Below are 27,909 nucleotides of genomic sequence, written 5' to 3' on the forward strand. Positions count from 1 at the left end.
GAGGCAGCAGCAGGCGGAACTCTGTGAGTTCAAGGACAGCCTGGGCTACAGAGTGAGTTCCGGAGCTGTTACACAGAGAAAGCCTTTCTTGGCAAAGGAAAAAAATTTCCAGGAACGCTTTACCCATCATACCTTAAAAAAACGGCTGCCTAAGCAACCTAAGTAAGGACAGCACAAAAGACGTGATAACATGGACAGGGAGAACTCAGGGGACCCCAGTCCTAGACAAAAGCAACTAAGGGATGCTGAGAAGGAAATGTATTCTTCCTCTATGGAGGAGCTCCCTAATTGGTGATCCAAAACCAGGTGGTCACCCCTGAAATCATGTATATGCCATACTGAATGGACTATGCCATTGTTTTTATATACTTATATAGGTATCTAAATACTTAATGTATAGGCAAGGCGGTGGGGGCACAGGTCTTTAATCCCAGCACTTGCAGGGATAGGCAGATCTCTGTGAGTTCAAGGCCAGCCTGGTCGAGCAAGTTCAAGGACAGGCTGCAAAACTGCAAAGAGAAATCATGCCTCAAAAACAAAACAAAAAACAAAAAAAAATACTTATGAACACACACACACACACACACACATATATATACATACACACATATCTATCTATATATATATAAAAAATAATAAAAACAGTAACAAAGAAGAGGAGGCCAGGAGTTAGAGAGGGAACTAGAAGTTGCAGAAAGGACAGGGAGTGGAAGGAAATGATAAAATCATTTGTTTCGTTTTTTTGAGACAGGGTTTCTCTGTATCTTTGGAGCCTGTCCTGGAACTAGCTCTGTAGACCAGGCTGGCCTCAAGCTCAGAGATGCACCTCTGCCTTCCAAGTGCTGGGATTAAAGGCATGTACCGCCATCGCCTGGCATGTAATATTTTAACTTAAAAAGTTAATACAAAAAGCAAAGTCACAGGTACCAGGCGTTAACTGTTGGAGGCAAAGATGGTTTTTATGGCTTTCCAGTGGAATGTCCCCCAACATGTTATCTTATTTCTCTAGCTGGCGCTTTTTAAAATTATTTTTGCAAGGGAACCCAGTATCAGATTTAATTTTACAAGATAGCTTCCATGTAAACATTATCTAATAGATGGTTAATATTTATGTAGTTCTCATAGAATATTAGTCAAGGTCCCTAAAGGAAAATAACAATAAATTTTAGGTTGGCAATAGAATACATTTTAGGTTGGCTTACCGGCTGTGCTCTGGGTGGCTCGACAATGACTCTCTCACACTGGAAAAGCTGAGAATCTGGTAGTTGTTCAGCCCAGAAGGCTGGATGTCCCTTAGCAGCTCGAATCTGGTGCTGAAAGCCAGGAGGATTCCTGGGGAACTAATGGTCCTCAGCTTATATAGGAATCCTGAAGAAGAAGTAGGGTCTAATGCTGTAGAAATCCCCCTGCCTGTGCCTTGGGAGCCCTGGGATTAAAGGTGTGTGTCATCACACCCTGCTCCCACATCCTTTTATCTGATCTCTCATCAGAAAGTATAGCCCAGATTGTGGGCGGGTCTTCCTGTTTCAGATAATTTGGTTTGAAAAAAATCCTTCAATGGAGCGTAAAGCAGCCTGAGTTTTAGTTGAGTCTAGATGTTTATTTTTTTCCTTAGTTGCCAAATTAGCCATAATAATTTACTATGGTATTGCTGTTGTCTTGTTATTCTGATTCTATTTGGTTGGTTGGGTTGGGGTTTTTTGGTGGAGGAAGTTTGAGACGAGGTTTTATTACGTATCCCTGACTGACCTGGAATTTGATATGTAGATCAGGCTGTCCTCAAATCTATAGATACCTATTTGCCTCTTCCTGCTGAGTTCTGTGATTAAAGGTGTGAACCACTATGCCCATCTGATTGTGTGTTTTGTTTTTGGGGTTTTGTTTTTTGCTTTTTCAGTCAGGGTCTCATGCGGCTCAGGCTAACTTCAAATTTTCTATGTAATTTACTAATTATTTACTTGTTATCTTTATTGTTAATCTTACCATAGCAGATACATGTCCTAAATGAGAGAAATATAAAACAAGAATTATTTTATGTTTTCTGCAACTAGGTTGCATTTTTTGTTGTTTTTGTTTTTTCGAGACAAGGTTTCTTTGTAGCTTTGGAGCCTATCCTGGAACTAGCTCTTGTAGACCAGGTTGGCCTCGAACTCATAGAGACCCGCCTGCCTCTACCTCCCAAATGCTGGGATTAAAGGCATGCACCACCACCGCCCGGCTTGCATTTTTCTTTTTATTTCATATCTATGTAACACAGTCTCAAGTGTATGAAATAGTCCTTTGACCAAAGCATCAACTGTAAAATTACTGTAAAATGGTACACCACCAGGAGCAGCCTTATTACATAAACTTTCTTCCTCTCCTGATGGTATCAAGAAGCGTATATTGTAACACCCGATTCCGTGTTACCCCCTCGGTACAGTTCGTACACCACTGTACCATATGCGAGTCTGGAGACTGAAAGAACGCACAAGAGACCTGGGTCATTTGAAAGGAGATCAGCCAAATGCCGTTTATTCAACCTTGGGGAGATCCTTATATACCTTGCTGCCGCACAAGGATTTCTACCCAGGCAGGTGGGAAATTACCACACCAAAGATGGAGTAAACAATGTCCTACAGAGAATCACCAGGCAGGGCAGAGGGAGCATAGGAACAAACAATGTTTTAGCTGGCTGACCAGAAACCGTCCTCAAGATGCACCCCAGGAACGAGGGTAGACCCAGGCCCTACACTATATCACCTGGAGTTGTTCTGGTATAGATAAGGTTTGTACAGCTACAAAAGCCCCAAAAGACACATCCTCAGAACACAGTCCTATTGTTAAGTGGCAGTGAAATTACTTAAATGAATTATGTCAAATGATGTGGAAATAGTACATTTGAGCTGGAGATTAAAAATTATATAAAAGAGCCAGACCTGGTGGTGTAGGCCTTTAATTCCATCACTGGAGAGGCAGAGGTAAGCAACTCTCTGTGAGTTCAAGGCCAGTCTGGTCTACTTAGTGAGTTTCAGAATAGCTAGGGCTACATAGATAAACCCTGTCTCTAAAAAGAAATACATAAATAGTTGTACTATAAGAGCATTCAGAGTGTGGTTATAAGGGTGAGACATACACAGATTGTGTCAAGTCAACAACAGTTGAAGTCCATTGGAGATGAGCTACTGCTATCCTGTACCCTGGATATTCCAGAAAGAAGCTGCTGCTTGGAGAATCAAAGACAATAAGGAGATCATTGCAGAACCTTTGGCATAAGAACTGGCTGCATTATACACTTTAATATTACACTGGAGAGCCAATAACTCAACTATGGGGAAAAGGTGGCTGGCTGTAATGTATTTTAGGTTTGCAAATTGTCCCATGCTGTCTGAGTCCACTGAGAAGCTGGCTCTGGAAGCTGCATACGTCCCCACCTTACCAGAACCCCCCAACAGTCTCAAGCACGTTCATGCCAAGTGCTCTCCAAGAACCCTTGTTTTGGAGTGGGCTGCCCCCCAACTCTGTGATAGAGGGAGAAGAGCAAAATGCATCAAGAGTAAAGAATTGAACCCCTGAGAACAGCTGGGGGGTTAACTATTGCTAACAGATATGACTCTTACTTATCCCACGACATAAAATTGCTTATAGTGGGAAAGCATCATCCTTGGAGAGAAAGTTCTAGCTGACTGCCTGGTTTCTGCTGGGTGCTGTGAGTCATTCCTCCTGTTGAAAACTATTTTATGTTTCAAGAGTATCTGCATTATATACAAGTTTTATAATGCATTTCTCTCTCTCTCTCTCTCTCTCTCTCTCTCTCTCTCTCTCTCTCTGTGTGTGTGTGTGTGTGTGTGTATGTGTATCTTCAGTTCATGGAAACAGTAGTGGGTCGTACAGTCAATTAGTTCCTTAGGTTCTGTTCATCACTTGGCAACCCTTTGTCATCGTCACATGTGCCTCCAACTCTGCATACAAATCTCCCATGAACCTCCACCACACTCCGTGGCCTCCACCATAGCCCCTGCCTCAAAGCGCACATCCAGACTCAACCTCTCTGCCTGCTGTGAAAGAATTACCCTGTGTAGCCAGGGAAAGAGTGAACACGCATAGATACATTTCCTGAAGATCGCCGAGCTGCTCCTCTGAGATAGAAAGCATTCCTTCCTAGCTATGCAGCGTGAGGATTGTTGGCCATGTGTGTCTCCCACAAACTCAGTATTCAGCTGCTTGCCAAGCGCTTTGTGGCTCTGAAGAGGCAGCTTTGATGGCAGCTTCTTTAGTCTGTGTTTTCTAATTTCTGCCTGGGTCTTCCTTTGAAGCTGGTTTGCAGTGTGAGCAGGAGTGTCATTCCCAAGTTCAGGCAAAGCCTGTCCTCATTTTCTCATAAAAGTCTAGTCATTTTATATTCTAGTAAATAAACCACCTGACTGTTCTGTTCTTTTCTTCTCTCAGTCTCTATTTTTTGTTTTGAGAGGTGTGTGTGTGTGTGTGTGTGTGTGTGTGTGTGTGTGTGTAGTTCTGGCTGTCCTGGAACTCAAGCTGGCCTTGAACTCAAAGAGATTCACCTGCCTCTGCTTCCCAAGTGCTGGGATTAAAGGTGTGTGCCACCTCCACTCAGCTCTTTTTGTTTTTTGGAGACAGGATAGAATTCTGTAGTTCAGGCTGACCTCAAACTCATAGTAATCCTCCTGCCTCAGACTTTGAAGTGCTGGGATTATAGGCATGAGTCATCAAACCTCAAACTTTTTGATCTCTCTTTCTCTCTCTTTCCCCAGACAGGGTTTCTCTGTGTAGCACTGACTTTCCTTAAATAACATTAAAAAAAATACAAGTGGGATGGATGGTGGTGGCCCACGCCTTTAATACCAGCACTTGAGAGACAGAGACAGGTGGATCTCTGTGAGTTCAAGACCAGCCTGGTCTACAGAGCAAGTTACAGGACAGCTAGGACTGTTACACAGAGAAGCCCTGTCTCAAAAAATCAAAAAACAAAAAACAACAACAAAAAAAATATAAGTGATAACCAGGTGTGGTGGAGCACACCTTTAAATACTAGGGAGACAGAGGCAGGTGGATTTCTGTGATCTTAAGGTTAGCCTGGTCTACACATAGAAATCTTCTCTCTCTCTCTCTCTCTCTCTCTCTCTCTCTCTCTCTCTCTCTCTCATATGTGTATGTGTGTTGAAGCAATGTTATTTTTATTTATTTATTTATCTATCTATCTATTTATTTATTTATGGTTTTTCGAGACATGGTTTCTTGTGGCTTTGGAGCCTATCCTGGAACTAGCTCTTGTAGACCAGCTGGTCTCGAACTCACAGAGATCCTCCTGCCTCTGCCTCCTGAGTGCTGGGATTAAAGGCATGTGCCACCATCGCCCGGCTGTTATTTATATTTTTGCATAGCAAATTCAAAACATATTGTAGATTGATTGCGGAAGGGATCCTCACACTGTGGAGTGACATACATATTAAATTAATAAACATATTATAGATCATTTACAGAAGGGATCCTCACACTGTGGAGTGACACATATTAAATTAATAAACATATTGTACTTGATAATGGGAGGGATCCTCACACTGTGGAGTGACACACATATTAAAAACTTTTACTATTGTGGAGCTGAAGAAATGGCTCAGCGGTTAAGAGCACCGACTGCTCTCCCAGAGGTCCTGAGTTCAATTCCCAGCAACTACATTGCTCACAATTATTCGTAATGAGATCTGGTGCCCTCTTCTGGCCTGCAGGCACACATGTAGGCAGAACACTGTATACATAATAAATAAATACATATTTTAAAAAAGTCAGGAGGTAGTGGTGCATGCCTTTAATCCCAGCATTCAGGGAGGCAGAGGCAGACGGATCTCTGTGAGTTCAAGGACACAGCCTGGTCTACAGAGTGAGTTCCAGGACAGCCAGGGCTACAAAGAGAAACCCTGTCTCAAAAACAAATAAACAAAAACAACCAAAGAAAAGGGAGGGAGGGAGGAAAAGAGAGAGAGAGAGAGAGAGAGAGAGAGAGAGAGAGAGAGAGAGAGAGAGAGAGAGAGAGAGAACTGGGAAGTGTAGAGTGTAGAAGTGTAGAACAGTGTTACATCTTGCCATGTAGTCACCAGAATTCCTGGACTTCAGCACTGAGAGGAGAAAGGTCTGGATTTCACTGATCTCAAACCGGTAACACTGGGTTCTATTCAGAAAGCTCCGGATGGCTTTTAGCCCTTTCAGCTGGTTAATAGACAAGAGCAGACAAGGGAAAGCTGGGCATTAACAGGAAGCCTAGGAATGGCTTCCATGGGCTCATGCACTTCAGTGTTTGATCCCCAGTTACTGGAACTGTTTAGGAAGGATTAGGAGGTGTGGCCCTGTTGGAGAAGGCTGTCACTGAGAGTGGGCTTTGAAGTTTCAGAAGCCCATACTATTCCCAGTTAGCTCTCTCTGCCTGTACTTGTGGAACAAAATCTGAGCTCTCCGCTACTGCTGCAGCACCATGCCTGACTGTCTGCTTCCAGGATGGTCATGTTCTCAAACCCTCGGGAACTGTAAGTGCTCTTTTACATGATGCCTTGGTTGAGGTGTCTTATCACAGCAACATAAAAGTAACTACGACCTTAAAACTAGTAGGCTCAGAAAAACAAATCCCATGCCTGGCATGTTGGCTCTGGGGAAACCGAGGTTGGAAAAGAAAGACATTCCTTTACTTCTATAAAATTCCCTTGGTAGGGCAGGGTTTTTCTGTGTATCCCTGGCTGTTGCAGGAGCTCCTTCCGCTCCTTCAGCCAATAGCTGCTGAGATATCAGCCCATTGAGGCATGGTCTCTCATTCTTTAAAAAAGCAGCAACTGCCCTCAGCTTGCTCACTGGCTTCTGGCTCTGCTTCTTGCGACTAGGCTCCCTTCCTGATTGCGCAGAGGGCTGTTGGCTGGGACAGTGATCTGTAAGTTTTTCCCATTTAAATAAATAACCATTCTATTAATCATAATTCCAAACTGGTGTGGGATTGTTTGTGACTTACGCCTTCACCTGGCTATCCTGGAACTCACTCTGTGGACTATGCCAGCCTCTGCCTCCCGAGTGTTGGAATTGAAGGTGCACCACCAAGCCCGGCTGCCTCACTTCTACAAGCTCTTCATTTACTTTCTTCTACCAGAACCAATTTACAGGAAAACTTACATTGTTTTGAGAAATTGATATGGAATATGAGAGAGATTATCTCAGCTAGACATGGAACACAATGAAGTTGAACTCACAGATTCACAGACATGAGAGAAAACAATAGTTCCCAGAGTCCTGGGTAGAATAGGAATGGAGAGATTTTGCTCAAAAGGTCCAAACTTTTGGGTGCACAGGCAAAGTAACTTCTGAGGTGTATGGAACAGCAGGGTGATGATAATTAACAGAATATATTGAGCAAGGTATAGTGGCTTAATCCCAGTACTTGGGAGACAAAATTAGGAAGGTTTGAGGCCGGTCTGAGCTACAAAACCATGTCTCAAAATAAACAAGAATGTTTTATGTCTCAAGGTATTTTCATTTCAATTTATTACTTCTTTTCTGACTTATAGGTTGTTTAGAATCATTTTTTGATTACCACTAATTTGTGTACTTTTCTAAGATTCCTAATATAATTGAGCTCTCATTTTAAAACTTTTTTGGTGTGATTTAAAAAAACACTTGATCATAAATTTGTTAAGATTTGTGTCTTATGATAGAATCTCTAACAGTTTCATATACACTTGAAAACAACACATATTCTACAGATATGGGATGGGAAATGTCACAGTGAGACTCTGTCTAAAAATAAAAGAAGGGCAAACTAAACTGGAACTAGCTTATTTTTTGTTTGTCTGTTTGTTCTGTGTCCACTGAAGACATTACCTCCATCATTTGTAAAAATAAATGAACAAACAAATAAATAAAGATGACGGTGGCTTTGGGTCCCTGCTGGAAAATCCATTCTGCAAGTTTGTCCACTCTCCTTTTTGTATACTGACAGAGAGGCAGTACGGAAGTGTAGTGCTCCATTTGCACATCAGGTGAGGGACCATTCTCAACCTCTTCTCGTGATGTGATCTCGGAGCACTGAGGGCAGGACAGTGAGCCCTGTCAATTTTAGCTTTTGAGAGCCTCTTGGCAGGAAGGTTTGCTGTCACCTGCTGGTGGGAGAAAAGAAGAGGTGCGCCGCAGCAGCCAATAGACCACTAGAGGGCAGCATCGAGTCAGAGCAAATTATAGGGTTCGGAAGGTCTGAAAACTGATCAGCCAGGTTCTCAATCAGTAGTTGAAGCTTCGCTGCTTTCCACGACCGAAGTTAAGAGGAGAAAATTCATGTTGGATAGACAGACCCAGTATGCCTTTTTGGAAAAGTGAAAGGAACATCCAGTGCACAAAACTTTGCAAGATCTGGTAGGAAAACAGCCAACAGTTGGCTAACTTCAGTAGGTGTCTGTAACTCACAGGCCCTAAGGAAAGAAGAGAGTATGTAAATGGTTTGAAGAGATGCTCAGTGGCTAATAGCACCACCAGCTCCTTCCAGAGGACCTGGATTCTATTGTCAGCATTCACGATAGCAACTCACAATTGTCAGTCAGTTCCGGGGTACTTGACACCCCACACAGACATACAGTGTAGGCAAAATACCAATGCGCACAAAATAAAAGCAAATAAATTTTACTTTTATTTAGTAAAAATAAATAATAAAGAAAACACTAAAAACTTTTTAATAAAGAGTATGTTAAAATGAAATATCCAGAAAGAAAAAAAATATGTAACTTTAATATGTATTTTTAACCTTCATATTACTTTTACATTATACAGATTCATTCCATCAGCACTCTGCCACTAATCTATAACTTCCTCAGTTTTTTATTCTGAGGCAGGAGTGTGATAGGTTGCTCAGACAGGCCTGAGTAGTTCAGGCAGGCTTTGAAGTTTGGATCCTTCTATGTCTGTCTCTCTTGTAATTGGGATTACAAACCATCAGGATTTTCTTGTGTTTTCCTTTTATTTCTTTGCCACGCCCGTATCAACGCCTGCTGTGTATAGTATAGGAACCTGAGATCTTATTGTTCCCTTGTTTCATACAGGTTTATACAATTTATGTTGGGCAGTTTTTGGAAATGTCAAATCCTCTTCATAAAAATTGCTAAGCAAACTTATAAGAAGATGGTTTGTTGATAGTTTTAGAGTTATTAAAAATTACAAAACAACAAGACTTGGCAATATGGGCATGTGTTGCTTAACAATTGGCAAAAGGTGATTCTGTAATTATACAAATGCCATGGAATATACCAACAGAAATCTAGGTGACATACCACTCATACACCAAGTTGTATGATGTGTGTGTGTGTGTGTGTGTGTGTGTGTGTGTGACATAAATCCATTATCTATGGCATGAAAGCCATTGCTATTAGGAATTTAATAGAACACAAGGTTGTTGGGTTCTTTTGTTTGATTGGTTTGGTTTGGTTTGGTTTTTTTTGGTTTTGGTTTTTCGAGACAGGGTTTTTCTGTAGCTTTGGAACCTATCCTGGAACTAGCTCTTGTAGACCAGGCTGGCCTTGAACTCACAGAGATCTGCATGCCTCTGAAGTGCTGGGATTAAAGGCGTGCACCACCATTGCCCGCCTTCATTCACTTTTTTTATTTGTTTTTGACACGAGGCTTTTCAGGTTGCCTAGGCTGCCCTTGCAGTCACTCTATAGTCTAGACAGGCCCTGAACTTTTCATTTCTCTTCCCTAGTCTCACGAGTAGCTTGGGTAACAGGTCTATATCATCTGCTTAGGGTTCCTGTTGCTGTGAAGGGATGCTATAACCACAGCAACTTTTTTCTAATTTTTTTATATTTATTGAGCTCTACATTTTTCTCTGCTCCCCTCCCTGCCTCTCCCTTCCCCCTTCGAACCCTCCCCCAAGGTCCCCAATGCTCTCAATTTACTCAGGAGATCGTCTCATTCACTATTTTTTAATTTAAAAATGTGTTATGTGACCTAGGCTGTGGTGGTGCGTGCCTTTGGGAGGCAGAGGCAGGCAGATCTCTGAGTTCAAGGCCAGCCTGGTCTACAGAGCTAGTTCTAGGACAGGCTCCAAAGCTACAGAGAAACCCTGTCTCAAAAAACCAAAGTAAATAAAGTAAGATTGTCCCGAGTCTCCACTGGGCTTCTGTCACTTCAAAAGGAAGGAAAGGGTTCTACTTGGCTGTTTCTGACACAACTCCAGAGACAGCTGGGAGTTTGAGCCTCACCACAGCCCAGAGAAGGTACTTTGCACTCAGGCATGGATGGAGTCAAGGCTTTGTTTATCCCATTTTTCTGTGATACTTGGCCTGAGCAGTAGAGTGTTTTTCTAAAGTTTCCAATCCTCCTTTCCTGTTCTTTTGGAGAGGGCAGACTTTTATTAGTTTTCTTTGCTTTGCTGTTTTTGGCTGTGCCCACTGGCATTTCTGGCTTCAGTGGTTCAAAGTCTGGATATGCGAAGCAAACAAACAAGCAGGAAACCCGCTTCCAGGCTCTAGGGTTTCTGGGATTTTCTGTCCTCCCCACCTGCTGGACCTCTCTACGTCTGTCTTTCATGTAACATTCATTCTTTGCTCTGTGGAGTCATCTGTAGCTGTGGGAGTTTTACATTAATTTTGCTTTTTTGTTTTGCTTTTTGTTTATTGAGAAAGGGTTTCTTTGTAGCTTTGTTGTTGTTGTTGTTGTTGTTTTTGTTTGTTTTTTTGAGACAGGGTTTCTCTGTAGCTTTGGAGCCTGTCCTGGAACTAGCTCTTGTAGACCAGGCTGGTCTCGAATCACAGAGATCCGCCTGCCTCTGCCTCCCAAGTGCTGGATTAAAGAAGTGCGCCACCTCCACCTGGCTAATTTTGCTTTTTTTTTTTAAAAAAAAAATATTTATTTATTTATTATGTATACAATATTCTGTCTGTGTGTATGCCTGCAGGCCAGAAGAGGGCACCAGACCTCATTACAGATGGTTGTGAGCCACCATGTGGTTGCCGGGAATTGAACTCAGGACCTTTGGAAGAGCAGGCAGTGCTCTTAACCGCTGAGCCATTTCTCCAGCCCCCTAATTTTGTTTTGTAAAAGCAAGAGGGCCCAAAGAAACGGCTCAGTGGTTAAGAATGCTTGCTGTTCTTCCAGAGGATTCAACTTCAGGTCCCAGCACCCATGTCAGGAGGCTCATAACTACTTATATTTAACTCCAGCTGCCCTCTTCTGGCTTTTGTAGATGGACATAGACACACACAGAGATACACACACACACACACACACACACACACATACTACACAGATACACACACATTAAAAAAAAAACCCACATATCTTTAAAAAGAAAAAGTAGGACCCACATCGGAGCACTGGACTGAGCTCCCAAGGTCCAGTTGAAGAGCAGAAGGAGGGAGAATATGAGCAAGGAAGTCAGGACTGCGAGGGGTTGGTCCACAAATGAAACAGTGTGCCTGATCTAATGGGAGCTCACCAAAGCCAGCTGGACTGAGACTGAACAAGCATGTGATCAAACTGGACTTTCTGAATGTGGCTGACAATGGGGGCTGACTGAGAAGCCAATAATGGCACTGGGATTTGTTTCTACCACATGTACTGGCTTTTTGGGATCCTAGTCTATTTGAATGCACACCCTCCTAGGCCTGGATGGAGGGGGAAGGGCCTTGGACTTTCTCTAAGGACTGGAGCGGGAGGGAAATGGGAGGAGGGAAGGAAGTGGAAATTTTGAATGGTATTATTTATAAAGCAATAAAAATTAAAAAAGAAGCCGGGCGGTGGTGGCGCACGCCTTTAATCCCAGCACTCGGGAGGCAGAGGCAGGCGGATCTCTGAGTTCGAGGCCAGCCTGGTCTACAAGAGCTAGCTCCAGGACAGGCTCTAGAAACTACAGGGAAACCCTGTCTCGAAAAACCAAAAAAAAAAAAAAAAAAAAAAAAAAAAAAAAAAATTAAAAAAGAAAAGTAGTGCACCAGAATATTACTTGAGTTCTAGACTTTTAGCTAACCAGGTAAAGGCCTCATCCACCTCATCTATTTAATTTTTTTAAAGATTATTTATTATGTATGCAGTGTTCTGCCTATATTCTGCCTGCAGGCCAGAAGAAGGCACCAGACCTCATTACAGATGATTGTGAGCCACCATGTGGTTGCAGGAATTGAACTCAGGACCTCTGGAAGAGCAGTCAGTGCTCTTAACCTCTGAGCCATCTCTCCAGCCCATCATCCACCTCATCTAAAGGCACCGTTTGGAAGCCATGTCTGAGGCAACTTATCATAGACATTTTCTAGCAAAAAGTTTCCAGGTGGGGAAAAAGAACAAGTAGAAGTTTGTTATTATTATTATTTTTTTTAAGACAATGTCGTTGTGGATCCCTGGCTGGCCTGGAACCCACTATAATAGAGCAGGCTGGCCTCAAACTCACAGAAATCTGTCTGCCTTGGCCTCTCAAGTGCTGAAATTAAAAATGTGTGCTACCACGTCCGGCTTTTAACCCTATCTTAAAGGAAGTACTAAGAATTTGCAAACAGAAGGAAAGTGATACAAATTTGAAATATATATTGAGACTGAGTGAAATGTAACAAAATTGGTAAATTATGAGCAAACTGAATCTGAAATGAAATTTGAATGGATACTCTCTATATGAAACAAAATAATATTTACAGTAAAATATTTACACTATTGATTCAAAAGCGAAAGACCTGGACGGAAGGAGAGTAAAAGGACTTAGAATGTTCCCAGGACCTTCTGTTGTAAGGAAAGACGGCAAAAGGCATCAAATCATTTACATGTTTTAAATCACAGACTCGAGCATTTGCCTATCATGCATGAGACAGAGTTCAATGGCCAGTGCTTCATAAGACCAGTTATGATAGTGCATGACTTTCAAAGCCACTTGGAAGGTGGAGGCAGGAGGATAAGAAGTTCAAGGTCATCCTTAGGTCCATAAGGGAATGTACAAAGGACAGACACACACCCACACCAAAAAGATGGGGTGAGGAGGGCTGTGCACACTCTGAGGGAGTGGCACCAACTACCAAGCAACCCTATTATTATGTACAACGGTGGTGTGTGTGTGTGTGTTAGCTAGTCTTGTGGTGGAAGGTCCCTGTAAGGTTAACAGTTTCCTCCAGGATTTTATCCTGCAGGAAAGCTCCTTCAGCAGGAAGGTAAATAAGTCAAGACAGCATCCCTGAAACTGACCAGAATCACCAGGCTCCTCCCTGACACAGTGAATAATGAATGTGGAGAGTCACTCTCAGCAAGCCAAGCTGCAAAGATTCTCACGGCAGGCCAGACCAGCTGCCTGAAAGAAGCAGAAACCAGCCGAGCTACCCGGCAGAGGTGTAGATCAACTGAGATGCCTGGAAAGGACACAACCTGTGCAGCGTGTTCCAAGTTCCCGGCTTTTGTAAGCTGTGACCCATGGGATGAGCCTTGGTGATGCAGTTGTCTTTCATTTCCGTCATTTCTGCTCCTATAACCCAATAAAACGCATTGGTTTGGTGGTCATAGTAGCACATGCATTTAATCCCAGCACTTGGGAGGCAGAAGCAGGTGGAGTTCTGTGATTTCCAGGCCAGCCTGGTCTACAAGGTGAGCTCCAGGACAGCCAAAACTATATAGTGAGACTCTGTCTCAAAAACCAAAAAAGCAAAACAAAACAAAACAAAACCCCAGCTGGGCGAGATTTCAAAACTCATCGGTTCACCAAGTTGGAGTTCATTGGTATCTGCACTCTTGGTCTATCATGGGGTCCCTGTCTGGGGTGAGTAGATGTGTGTTTCGTGTCTTCTCCCAAAGGCTTCATCACACACAGTTGGCGGCACTCTCAGGCTGTAAACATCAGGAAGGGGGAAGCTGCAGTTGCTATCCTGTGCACACTGGTCAATCATCCAGAAACACTCATATTTGTACAGTCAACATTTCACACTCGAACTGGAGGCTTTGCCAGTTCTCAATGTGACCCATATGGGGCAGGCTTTGACAGTTTCCCATGAGCCCGAGGCCTTGGTCCTGGACACGCCAGCTCATGTCACACACAGTCACTCGGGTCTTCAATCACTCCCTTCGGCCCCTGTCCTGTCTTCTTCCATTGCTCTCAAGAATTATTAGATACCCCACTAACAAGATTTCCAGCATTAAAGACCAACACCCACAAGCTGCAAAGCAAGTACCCCCTCCCCACAGTGAAACATTTCCTCCTGTCAGGACCGAGAGCAGCTGGGCTAACCATGAACTGAAGCCTCTACAGCTGTCAGTCAGCATCAGCCTTCCCTCTTAAGCCTGTTATCTTGGGCATTTCTTAACAGTAGCAGACAGCTCACTAAAACAGCTTTTAAGATTTTGCCATGTTTTGTTCTTTCGTGCCTTCTCACTTTCTCTGCTGGGATCAAGCTGTCATGCCTTACAGAGTCTGAGACAGAGGGAAGCCTTGTAAAGCACTGAGCACTGGTTTAGGAGTGTGGGGGGGGGCATAAATTCTGTAAAGAACATTTTTTGTGACCTTGGACCTGTCCAAGTTGAGCCTTGAGATGATGGTTTGGTGGTCAACAGCCCTCCAAGGCTTATTCATTTGAACACTTGGTCCTTGGGTGATACTGTTTGGGGAAGTTGGAAACTTTGAAGGGAGGTTATGCCTTTGTAGACGGGTCATGGGAAGCCGGCCTTTGAGATTATAGCCTGAGCAGCTTCCAGAACAAGCACTCAGCTCCCTGTCTGCTGCTATGATGTGACCAGAAGCTTCATGTTCCTGCAGCTTTGGAAATGAGCCAGCCCTGGCTGCAGGAGCCCCCAAACCTGTGAGTCAAAATAAACCTCACCTCCCTTCCATTTTATGTTTCTATCATATAGAAACATAGTGACAATGAACATTAGCAGGGAACAACTAGCTGCCGCCTTGACTGAAGCCAGTGAAAGACAAGGAAAACCCAGCTAAGTTACAATCAGAATGCTGTTTCACAGAAACCATAAAGTAGTATTTGTAAAATTTATTTTTGTTTTTTTCAAGACAGGTTTTCTCTGTGTAGCCCTGGGTGTTCTCACTTTGTGAACCAGGCTGACCTCAGTTGAACTCATAGAGATCTGCCTGCCTCTGCCTCCTTAAGTGCTCGGATTAAAGGCATGTGCTACCACACCTGGCTCCATACAGTTAGTAAAATATTACTAATTATTATTTAATCTATTGAATGTAGATATCTTAGGCCCTCTCTTCACCAAATCTGCTATTACTAAGGTATTTAGCAAACATGCCCAAGACACAAAGTGCATCTCCCAAACCATCCCCCTTGTCCAGCTTGGCCATTCAGCGCAGTTGAACAGCACTTGTGTCCCCTGGCCCCATTGTGAATTTTTTTCTTCTATGTGTGGAGGTGCACCTGTTCATGTCAGGAATCATACTCCATGTCTCTTCTCCCTTATTCACTGAAGGCTAGTCTTGCTAGCCAGCTCATTCTGAGAATCCCATCTCTGCTTTTTAAGTCTGCAACTACACAAGGGCCATCACATCTATTTGGCATTTTATGTGGGCTTCTGGGATTGAGCCATCTCAAGCAGCACAGTCCCGCCCTTTAGAAACCCTCCTCCCGCAAGGCCTTCTGGATGCCATTCTTATCTGTTTCCCACCTTCCTCTAGCTGCGCTTCTCGGTGCTTTCCAGACTTCCTTCTACTCAAGTGTACAAACAGATACTTCTCCAGGGATAAACACTGTTGCTTCCACTTGGATGCTTAAAGCACAGGAGCTTCAAACTCTGGACTAGGCAAGTATCCAAAAATGAACGCTATGGCCAGACGCAATGGTGTGTGCCTTTGATTCCAGCACTAGAGAGGCAGACGCAAGTCTATCTGTGAGTTTGAGGCCATCGTGACCTACATATCGAATTCCAAGCCAGTCAGGTTACATAGTGAGACCCTTTCTCAAAGAAACAACCAAAATCAATGTTATGTGCTGAACCTAAGATATTAGAAAGTGAGCCAGGCAGTGGTGGAGCACGCCTTTAATCCCAGCACTTGGGAGGCAGAGGCTGGCGGATCTCTGTGAGTTCAAGGCCAGCCTGGTCTACAAGAGCTAGTTCCAGGACAGGAACCAAGAACCAAAAGCTAAAGAGAAACCCTGTCTCGAAAATAAAAATAAAAAATAAAAAAAGAAGATATTAGAAAGTGTGTTGGAGAGCTCAAATCCTAAAAACACAAAAGTGTTTTCCATTTAACCAACTCAAATACACAGGGAAGCAGATCTATGTACTGGAGTTTCCCCAAAGCCTATTTTTATGCGTAATTTCCTTCTAATAGTGTGAACAGGGGGCTGGAGAGATGGCTCAGCAGTTGAGAGCACTTGCTGCTCTTCCATTTCCACTCCTAGCACCCACGTGGTAGTTCACAACCATCTGGACCTCCAGTTCTAGATCTCACGCCTTCTTCTGACCTCTAGGCACATAGGTACATGAAGGCAAAACAATCATACGCATAAATTTTTAAAAATTAAGGAATAATTTCCTAATATTACTATTAGGAATAAAATAATTTCCTAATATTGAAAAAAGCAGTGGACCAGTTGAAATCTACAAGGCCCTAATCTATCACCCTTGCTGATCCTTTATAATTATTCCATTCACTTCTGTCCGGAATGCTCACTGTGTGCTGTTTCCGAATCGCTAAGGCTAGTTCTTTCTCCCAATGCGGCTCATACAGCAAACTTTTTCTTTGATAAATTATCATGTCCACTTAGTTGTCCCCTCATAATTATTTCTCTCATCTCCATTCCCTCTTCCTGCTGAATCTTCAAGGATTCCTCTCCTAAAATGGTAAGGCAACCTAAAATCTTGAATACTTAAAAGGCTGTCATGTGCCTGTCCCAGCAACAGGGACACTCTGACCTCCAAGTCTGCATGTGCTGTGTGTTTGGTTATAAACACACACCTCTTTGTTGACTTTTCTGGATTCTCCAGATAACCTTGTGTGTTCATACTGAGCGTTCAGTCCACTGCTGTTCCGAGTCAGAAGTTCATGAACCACGTGTGCCTCGTCCACCCCAGCGCTTTCAGTTTCTTAAATAGTGACCATCACGGCATTGCCCCAGGCAGCCGTTTGATTTTCCATTAATCCTTATTCTCCAACTCTTTGGGAGATTAACGATCACGACACCCCAGCTATTATAGCATTACCCTCAGCCGCGCCTTTCTTTGAATGAATGAATGAGCCTGCCACGTGCAGCTGACGGGCAGTCTCCAGCCTCCTTAGGGTCGAGGAGGCGGGTGCGGAGCGCCGTGATGAAGGAATCACGACTGGATCTCTTGGAGCCGGCCCGTTCTCTGAGTCTGAAGACGCGTGCTGCTACCGCAGGGCGGACCTTGGGGAGAGGCATCCCGGGGCGTCCGAGCGTGCTCGCGCCCGCGGCCGCCGTCCGCGGGACGCCTGGCGGAGCGAGCGCTCCAGCTGCGCAGGTGAAAATGGAGGGCGAGGGATGGCCCGGACACCGGACCAGCTGCGCCACGGGAGGGGAGCTCGTGGAAAAGGAGGCCCACGGACGCGGCGCCAGCTAGGTAAGGGCGTACCTCGGCCCCGGGAAGGAAGAGGGCGGGGCGGAGCGGGGCGGGGCCGGGCCGCGGCACTTAAGAGTCCCGGGCCACTGAGCCAGTTTTCTCGGAGTTCGCGGTCGGAAGTGCAGTGCGGTGCCTGAGCCCGGTGGGGGCGGACGGCGGGCGGGAGCTTGGCGCTCGAGGGCCCCACCCTTTCCAGTCCTGATAGTGCTCGGCTCTCCCGGGAGAAGCCGCACCAGCCCACGGAGCCCCTACACGCGCGCCCGCGGCAGCACCGAACCCCCCCGGCCCGGTGCCTCCTTCCTCTCCCAACAGGGCGGTAGGGGCGTGGTCAGGCGTTGCGGGGGCTCGGCCCTCCCGGTACGTCCGCGTCCGGCGCGGTGACGCAGCACGTCGACGTAAGTGACGCGCAGGCCCGGGCCGCTCCTCCTTCCCTAAGTGAGTGCCGGCCGGGTCGGGGCGGGGGGGAGAGGAGGGCGGGCGCCGGAGGGAGAGGCGACCCGGGAGTCGTTGTGGGCCGCGGGCCGGACCGGGGCTGGGGCTGCGGGAGCCCGGGCCGGGCGGAAGTCTTGGCGGGCCGTTGGGAGGTCGCCGTGGCTGTTCGGTGTCCTCCCTGGCCGGACTTGGCGCTCCCGGGCGCCCGGAGCCTCCGGCACCGTGCCCACCCCGCTCCAGCTCGCGTCTCCAGACTCCAATTAGGTCAGGCTCGGAGTCCCGCGGCCGCGGCTCCGGCCCGCGACGCGCGGCGGCCGCTCGGCTCGCCTTTCTTCTTCCCCAGCCTTGCTCTCGGCCTCCCCCTCCCCCTTCTTCCCCCGTTCCTGGGTTTTGTTTTGTTTTCGGCTGTAGGGGTTTTTGTGTCAGCCCGAGCTCATGGGTGTACATTATCATGCTCCTCTTTTGTAGAGCACCCCGACTGCCATGGAGGCTGAAGAGACGATGGAATGCCTTCAGGAGTTTCCTGAACATCATAAAATGATCTTGGACCGGTTGAATGAACAACGGGAGCAGGACCGGTTTACAGACATCACCCTGATTGTCGACGGTGGGTAGGGGAGTGGGCAGAGAAGAAAATTGGAGCTTTAGTTCCCTCTCTCTGCCCGCCTTTTTTACCCACCCTCTCCGGGCTCTCTTCCCAAGTCGTGGAGGGTTTGCATCGGAACCGGGAGGGCGCTTGTCAGTGTTGCTCACGTAGACCATGCTGCAGGAAGCTGGTTGGTCACTGTTAATTTTAATCTAATCTGGTGTGCATCGCATTTTAACTTATTGCAACCTGTTCAAGTTTTCTTATTGCCCACTCGAGCGTAAGATAAGGGCCTCGAAGAGTGAGAAAATAACCTCAGAATGTTTGGTAACAAAACAGGGAGGCTGTCTCAACGTTTTGTTAATAAGCTTCCTCTTAACAATCCGCTTGGAGAGTCCAGCCCAGGAATCATTTGGGAAATTTTCATTCTAGTTTTCCAAAATGGTGTGGGAAGGAGAATGAAGAGAGACACTGGCTACACTCATCCTCACCGCACTTTGGGCTACTCCAAAATTAGTTGGGGTCTTTACCAGTCTTCCATGTACAGGCAAATCAAAGTTGGAATTCTTTTATATTTAGTGAAAATGGGCTTCCAAGACAAGCTGTTCCTTATAGGAGTTTGTAGGTGTGTTGTCCCTACAGATATGGTAGGCATATTGAAACATTTCCCATATCAGACACATGTAGCTTTGTACCTTTTTTCTCTTTCGGGACACAGTTTCTCTCTATAACAGCCCCGGCTGTCCTGAAACTTGCTCTGTAGACCTGGCTAAACTCCAACTCAGAAGAGATCCTTCTGCCTCTGCCTACCTCCAGAGTGCTGGGATTAAAGGCTTATGCCACCACTGCTGGGCCTGTAGTGTTTAGATATAGATATCTTCCTAAATGATATATAGACTGCTTGGTTGTTATATTTAGTAGGTTTTTTTAAAGTTTATTTTATGCGTATAAGTGTTTTGGCTCCACGTATGCATATATGCGCCACATGCCTGACTGGTGGTCAAGGAGGTCATAGCGTGGATCACTTCCCTTGGAACTGGACTTGCAAACAGTTTTGAGCTGCCATGTGGGTGCTGGGAATTGAGCCTGGGTCCTCTGGAAGAAAAGCTGGCTCTCTTAACTACTGAGTCATTTCTTTAGCCTGTATTTCAGTTTTGACTTAAATATACCTTGTTACTTGATTTGAATGTAACAGTGCTAGAAGACATTCCTCGTAAACTGGCTTGAGTCTTTGAAGCTAAAAATTTAGCTTCATGTCTAATTAAAATTAAAAATTCCCAAGATAAATAACAGTTATATTATGCGGAGAGGTCTCCTTTATATATTCTGTGGGTTTTTTTTTTTTTTGGTGTGGGGGGGGCATTATTTGAGACAGGGTTTCTCTGTGTAGCTTTTGGTGCCTGTCCTGGAACTAGCTCTTGTAGACCAGGCTGGCCTCGAACTCACAGAGATCCACCTGCCTCTGCCTCCCGGGTGTTGGGATTAAAGGCGTGCGCCACCACCGCCCAGCCACATTTTGTAGTTTTAACTTTGATTTTGGTGTCAGTGTATGATTTCTTTTTCTCCCCTCACCCTAACCTTAGGACACCATTTTAAGGCCCACAAGGCTGTTTTGGCTGCCTGCAGTAAGTTCTTCTACAAATTCTTTCAGGAGTTTACTCAAGAACCTTTGGTTGAAATAGAAGGTAAGTGGCATTTCCCACATAGTGCTTAATAGAAATAATTGGTTGATTTAGCAGGATATCCTGGGAACTAAATAGCAATAGTTGTTGGTAGACAGCTACGTACATCGTCCATTGGGAATTCTTTCAGTAAAGCATTTGAATAAGTGGTAGGTACTGGTAGAGTCTGGCTTATTGCTAAAACCAGGGTGCACTGTTTTCAAAGTATGCATAAATGGAAACTGCCGTCTTTGTGTTAGTGACCTTATGCTTTAGGGATGGCAGATTATGTTTTTACGGGAGAGCCCTCTGTACTAGCAGGGATAGCGGTCTGCTAATGGGTACAGATGAATGGACTGAGATAGTGTGGGGAAGACAGGGATGATGAACTAACACAGTAACATGCAGCTGAATCTGTTGGCTTATAATGTTGAGGAGAGAAGGGATCTTCAGATAGGTATTTACTTTGAAACACAATGATCGACATTTCCCCCCAGTTTTAGCGGGCAATTCCCAAGCATTGTACTGTGGAAGTTGTGTATTGTGTGATCTTTTGGAAAGTGGAGTTTCCATTTTACATGTGGGAACCAGGCTCCTTAAGTTTACTTGCTCAAGGTTGCCTGTTTAGCAAGAAGATTTAGTTTGCACTGTTAATTTTCATGCCTTTATCTTTTGCTACTGCAGTGCTCACCCCTCAAACTCTGAAGCAGCTGGAAATAAGTATGATTGTCGATGTAAACAGAGTCTTAGCTTCCTTCAGAGTTTCTGTGCTTTGGCTTTGTGTGTTTATTTTGGACATATTCTTTATTATGAGTGGGTTGGATAGGCCAAGCATGGGCATAGTGGACATACAGGGGGCTGCTAGTGAGAATCTAGCTGCCACAAGCCGAGTCCATCAGCTGGAGGCTTGTAATGTAGCTAACAAGTTATTTCATCTCCTCTATTAAGCCAGGTTAATAGGCTTGTAGTGATTAGTCAAAAGAATCGTGAAGAAAACCTGTCACCATTATTTGGTATATTACCAAAGCTTAATAGTTGGAGCTGTTCATCATCGTGTTGTGTTACTTAGTGTGCCAGACCCAAGCTGAAGAATTTGAATACAGCATTCCTTGAAGAGCTTGAGACTTTAGTAGCAACAGTTTAAAGGAAAGTGTGCAGAAATACTAGAGACTCTTAATATGGGCAGTATTGCTTTAGCCTGTGTTAGGAATGATTGATTTCAGAGAGGAGTTGATTATACTAGGCAAAGGTCATCAAGAAAATTGTGTGTGTGTGAGTATGCGTGTGTATGTATGTATTGGGTACTCCTGTGCCTATACACAGTCTAGGTCCAAGGCCAACATCTAGTGTCTTCACTGGTGGCTGTCCACTTACTCCTTAAGGCAGGGTGTGAGACCCAGAGGTCTAGTCTAACTAACCCTGTCTCCACCTTCCCGGTACTCTAATTAAAAGCAGATCGCTGCAACATCCTGTCGGTTGGTGTACAGGTTAAAAGGTTTCTGGGGAGCTGAACTCTAGTCCTCTTGCGTGCACAGCACTTTAATCAGCGAGCCACCTGACTTTTTTTTTTTTTTAATTTTTCACGACTGTTTCTCTGTAGCTTTGGAGTCTGTCCTGGAACTCACTCTGTAGACCAGGCTGGCCTCCAACTCACAGAGATCCTCCTGTCTCTGCCTCCTGAGTGCTGGGATTAAAGGTGTGCACCACCACTGCCCGGACACCTAACATTTTAAACCCTGGCTCAGATTAGAATTGTTGCTAATTGAGAAAGCATCGTTGGAGAAAGGATCTTGGCAGTTTTCTTTTCTCTCAGTACTTCTGACCTATCCAGTATCTATTATAGTGTGGTACACATAAGCCTTAAATACTTATATTGCAAACAGGAAAAAAAAGGAAAATACTTGTTTTAAAAAATAAATTTTATCGATTATCATTTTAACCCTTAACTCTGAGATTGCTCTATTTTGTCCCAAGCTCACCTGGCTGTAAAGAAAGCCCTGGGCACATAATTAGAACATGAGTTTTGGTTTTACTGTTTATTACATCATGATCTTGAATGATGTATTTTCTTTTTTTGTTCTCTCCCCTCGAGACAGAGTTTCTCTGTAGCTTTGGAGCCTGTCCTGGAACTCTCTCTCTGTAGACCAGGTTGGCCTCCAACTTACAGAGATCCACCTATCTCTGCCTCCCGAGTGCTGGGATTAAAGGCGTTCACCGCCACCACCCAGCATGTAGCTTCTTTTTTTTTTAGGCTATAAAACACATAAAGTAGTTTGGATCATGTCTTGGACATTTGGTGTGAGAGTGGGTGCTGTCATCCTCTAGAGAATGCTTTTGTTGGAATTTGCTTTGAGGATGCAGTCAACCTGCTGGGTTCAGACACAGTTTAGGCTATGCATCCAATCTAAATTTAGTTTCAAAATCTCCATAGTCCTGGCAAGGTGCTAATCCCAGTTGAAATCCCATCCCTAGGGAGACAGGCAAGAAGATTGGAAACTGGAGGTCAGCATGAGAAATACCAGGATCTCAAACACATGAACATCTTTGTATGGCTGTCAGAGTACCTGACTTGGAATTACAGCTTATTTTGCATGTTGCTGAGAGGAGGGAAAAAAAAAACAAAACCAAGTACACCCTCCCCACACACATATACACACCCCTTTTATTACCTTGCTTGGTTCTCTAGAAATTTCTCTGGGAGCGTATTTTTCTGCTTATACCCCATTGCTCAGCTATGGGATTTGGGCTTTGCTTAAGTCTAAACTGGAATATTTGGGAAGAAAAATACAGCCTTAAGATTGAGTGCTGTTTGGTTTCACGGTCTGGCCAGCTCTTTGCCGAGTCCTGTGTCTTCTCTGGGAGTTTAGTTGTAGACAGATGGTGGGTGTGCTTGTGCTGCCCTTCTCGCTGGAGCAAGGCTCCTCATCCTGAAGCGTGAGCAGTGGCTTGGGCTTCCTTGATGAAATTACCTTTGACAAGAAATGCAACTCTGTCATTCCCCCCACAACCACCCTTGATGACTTGAAGTAAAAATTGTTGCTCCTGAAGCCTGTTACACACCATTTCAGCTTTGTGACGTGTCCTTCAGTCATCTGTAATCTTCAGAAGACAGGTAGTCCCTAATTCACAAAGGAGACTCATTTTCTAAATCTATTTTTTATCTGCTTCTGAAACTGCACATCTAAAGTATTTGATTTCTCTTCTGGCAGTTTTGTCATGTCTAGAAAATTTCATTCCCAATGAAAGACAAGACAGACAAGGGCCTATTAAACATTTAAAATCATAGGTTTTTGTTTGCTTGTTTGTTTTTAAAGACCAGCCCCTGCTGTCCTAAACTCACTATATAGACAAGACTGGCTGCTCAGATTAAAGGCATTGCCACCATACCCAGTCAGAAGTTGTTCTAAATGTGGATTTATTTTGGTTTTCTTTAGATAGATAGATAGATAGATAGATAGATAGATAGATAGATAGATAGATAGATAGATAGATAGATGATATATATATATATATATATATCTGGTTTCTTGATAGCATTTTTCTGTTTAACAGCCCTAACTGTCCTGGAACTAGCTCTTGTAGACCAGGTTGGCCTCACAGAGATCTGCCTTACTACCTCTGCCTCCCACGAGTGCTGGGATTAAAGGCGTGCACCACCACCATCCAGCTGGGTTTGTTTTGTTGTTGTTGTTTTGTTTTTTGTTTTCAAGACAGGGTTTCTTTAAAAAAAAAAATTTTTTTAAATATAAACTAGAGAAATGTCAGAATATTGCCCCGATGAGAAGATCCTTAGATAAATTATCTTAAAAGAAATATTTTTTAAAAAATATTTCCACAATGAGAGGAGTAAGGGATTGGTAAGAAATGTTTTAGTCCTAAAATACCAGATTGTATTTTTCACAAACCTGTCTGCCACCTCTTCACTTATGTGGCAGGTGTTGCCAGCTTGATTTATATTAGCAAATTATTAAAGTCATTGGTTTGCTCCTGGAGAGTCCTGACTGGTTACATCGAGCAAACAAACCCTGAAGTGCTTATCTTAAGATAGATAGGTTAAATAAATAAATAACATCCCTAGGTTTGAGGCTAAAGATGATTCTGATTAATCCAGATTAGGAACGGGCTGGAGAAAAGGCTCAGCAGGGGCAATAAAGTACAGACAAAACTCTAGAAACAGTAAACATTCCAGTTTCTCTTTTAAGGTCCCCTTAAACAATTTTTCCTAACTTTGATAAAACTTCAGTTTTTTGTTTTGTTTTTTTTTTTTTTCAAACTTCATTTTTTAATGAATGTTAATGGTTTGGTTGTTATGTGAGAAAAATATCTTTTGGCCATTTTTCAAGAGGACAGTGTTCCAAGTTATTTTGTGGCTCTTGATAGCTTCTTTTTTTCTTTCTTTCTTCTTCCCTCCTTCCTTCCTCCCTCCCTTTTTTCTCTTTCGAGACCAGTGTGTCTACGTAACAGTCCTGGAACTCCCTTTGTAGATCACACTGGTTGGCCTACCTCTTGTTTCCTAAGTACTGGGATTAAAGGCGTGTGCCACCGCTGCCCGGTTTGGTGGCTTCTTTTTTCTAAAAGGATTTATTTTATTATATTTCTATTTTGTGTATATGAGTATTTTGCTGTGTGTGTTTTTGTTAGCTATATGTGTGCAGTGCCCACAGAATCCAGAAGAGGTATCATATCTCCTGGAACTGAAATTACAGACAGTTGTGAGCTGCCACGGCAGTGCTGGGAATCGAGGCAGGTGCTCTTTAGAGCAGGTGGTACTCTTAACAACTGAGTCATCCCTCCAGCCCTCTTGCCAGCTTTCACCTGCGCATACCAGGTGGAGTTTACTCAAGAGCCCCTTCGGTCCTCTTGAGTAAAGCAGATCTTAGTTCAGTTTGATGCAGTTTCTCTCTCGCTCTTTCTCTCGCTTTCCTTCATGGAGTCTTACTAGGCTGCCTGACATCGGAGTGCTAGGGTTACGTGTGTTCACCACCAGGTCCAGTTTATTTAAGATTCTTACTGGTATTAAATTTTTGCACTTAAAATAGTGCAAATACCTAATATATAAGTTCCCACAAGGGTTCATGAAACCTCTCTGATAAAAGCCAATAATGAAGTTCAAGTTAAAAAGCTAAGAATGTAGCTCAGTGGTCGAATACTTTCCTAGCATGTTCATACAAGGCCCTGGATTTAATCTACATCAACTTCCACCCCCAAATCTGTGGCAGAAAAAAAGTCCAAGATATTTAAGTTGGGAGAAAGAGTGATTCACACGGAGGATGTTGATTTATGAAAGTGATAATGTAAACCTGGAGTTAATAAGACCAAGGTGTTCAGACTTCAAAGCAACAAGGAAAAGATTGTCTTTTTCCATGGACCTAGGAATCATACTACTTAGGTTTGCTCCTACTTTTTAAACATTTAATTAATATTTCTTTTTTTGGTTTTTCAAGACAGGGTTTCTCTGTCGCTCTGGCTGTCCTGGAACTAGTTCTTGTAGACCAGGCTGACCTCGAACTCACAGAGATCTTCCTGCCTCTGCCTCCCGAGTGCTGGGATTAAAGGCGTGCGCCACCACCGCCTGGCTAATTAATATTTCTTAGACATGAAGATTTAGTAAATGATACCATGCCTGGTGTATGATGAGCAGTATCGATGCTTGATTTTAAAAAGCAGTATCTAATTTTACTGTAGGACTGTTTAAACATTATATTAGAAAGAACTTTTGTACTTTGAAACTTCTAGTCAGATTTCTTAAAAGATAGCATAGCCTTTCCCTTAGCAAAGCAAAATTAAACGATGAAAATTAAATTAGGGAACAAAAGCCTTCGATGAATCCATTTATTTTTGGTTTTCTTAATATCACATAACTCAATGTATATTACGTCTTAAAGTATTTCTCAATATTCAAGTTGCTTTCAGACACTTTGAAGACAAGTCAAAATGAGTTCTAAAGTTCTGTCTTGCCCCAAGTCACAGTTTCTGGAAAAGCTGGGCCTAAGATGTAAAATTTTGACTCTCCTGAATGATATCCCCCAATTTCTAAAAAGATTTATTTTCGTTTTAAAATGACATGGTGTGTGTGTGTGTCCAGAGGCAGCAAATCCCTCAAGCTGGAGCCACAAACAATTGCGAGCCACTTGATGTGGGTGCTAGGAACCAAACTCAGTCCTCTGCAAGAGCAGTAAACACTTAACTGCTGAACCAATAACCTTCCTTTATATACATAAAGATTCCTATTCTGAATACTTACAGTCGCCTTTAGATATATAAGGTAAATGGAACAATCATAACAATTTGTGAGTAAAAATTGTATACTTTTTTGCAGTGTAGACTTGGGCATTTCTTGGTTTGGAAATCTATTAAAAGTTCTTCTTTGCTCCTTTAAATAGCCTTCTTACACTCAACTTTTTTGTCTGTTTTTTCAAGACAGGGTTTCTCTGTATAACAGCCCTAGTCATCCTGGACCTCACTCTGTAGACCTGGCTGGCATTGAGATCTGATTGCCGCTGTCTCCAGAGTGCTGGGATTAAAGGTGTAAGCCACGATATCCAGCTGAAATAGCCTTTTAAAATAGTTTCTTGACTTAAATAGACTGAAACAATAATACTTAACAGTAGGGAAATACAAAAATAGTGTCATTTTGTTGTTAAATTTATTTATTTATTTATTTTTTGTTAAATTTAAACACAAAACTTGAAAAGAAAAAATAGGATTTGTAGAAATAGGAATTTTGTTTTGTTTTGCATGAGACAGGATATCATGTCACTATGTAGTCTTTGCTGGCCTGGTTTATTAGACTAGACTGGCCTCTTAACTTCCAGAGAGATCCTCCTGCCTTTGGAATCAAGGTGTGTGCCAGCATACTTGAACTAGACACTTAGTTTCAAATGTAATTTTAGCATTTATTTTTGTTGTATGTGCCTTTGTTTTGGAAAGCTCTGTTGGATGCTCTTGAGGTACAGATCAAAAGTTATTTCTCTCAAATAGGTTACAATAAAGAGAGTTCTATAAACTAAATTACTAGGGCAGTTGAGGTGTGAGCCTGTGAGAAATACTGAAGGTTGTGTTACTAACTCATAAACAGTATAAAGGACCTCCTGTGGAGATTGAATTAGTTACCAAAATACCTCTGAACAGAGGAATGTCTAGGATCAGTTGGCTTTAACTAGTGACCTCAGTCAAGCATTTGAAGAACTCTTGCCACGTTTAGACTCAAAAGCATTGAATAAGGGGCTGGAGAGATAGATAGTTCAGCCGTTAAACACACGTAACTGTTCTTTCAGAGACTCTGAGTTTCATTCCCAACACCCATGTCTGATGGCTTAAAACTGTCTATACCTTCAGTTCCAGGGGGATCTGATACCCTTTTTAGGTCTCTGTAGACAACTATGTGTATATAAACATAGACAAGTGTAGATAAAAATAAATGTTTAAAAATTTCGAACACTTCCAACTTTGTTTTATTTTTTGAGACCGGGTTTCTCAGAGATACACCTGCCTCTGCCTCCCAAGTGCTGGGATTAAAGGTGTGCACCATCACTGCCTGGCAAACTCTTCCAGATTTACTTAGAGACCAGTATGACTCTGATAACCATAGCAGGAAAAATAATTTAAAAAGAAAACTGTAGGCCAATATCTATTATGAATATAGTTATAAAAATTGTCAGTAAAATATTAGGAAACTAGCCAAGCATTGTGGCTGGCACCTGTCAGTTC

The 27,909-nt window shown here is 43.5% G+C and overlaps 1 protein-coding gene across 7 annotated transcripts in view; it reads left to right on the top strand.

Annotated features, from left to right (window-relative positions):
* The first annotated feature begins 17,394 nt into the window (after positions 1-17,394).
* Znf131 (zinc finger protein 131) overlaps positions 17,395-27,909 on the top strand; it is a 35,318-nt gene continuing 24,803 nt past the window's right edge. For 2 of the 7 annotated variants that reach the window (XM_038323722.1, XM_038323728.1), the window contains exons 1-2: positions 17,999-18,559; positions 20,122-20,223. In XM_038323722.1, coding sequence (XP_038179650.1) covers positions 18,436-18,559; positions 20,122-20,223 — 226 coding nt within the window. In that variant the 5' untranslated portion in view covers positions 17,999-18,435. Of the gene's footprint in view, positions 17,521-17,635; positions 17,956-17,998; positions 18,560-20,121; positions 20,224-27,909 lie in introns of those variants that run through there. The other 5 variants (XM_038323727.1, XM_038323726.1, XM_038323723.1 and 2 more) reach the window with 5 other exon arrangements.

This window comes from Arvicola amphibius, chromosome 3 (assembly GCF_903992535.2).
Source record: "Arvicola amphibius chromosome 3, mArvAmp1.2, whole genome shotgun sequence".
NCBI lineage: Eukaryota > Metazoa > Chordata > Mammalia > Rodentia > Cricetidae > Arvicola > Arvicola amphibius.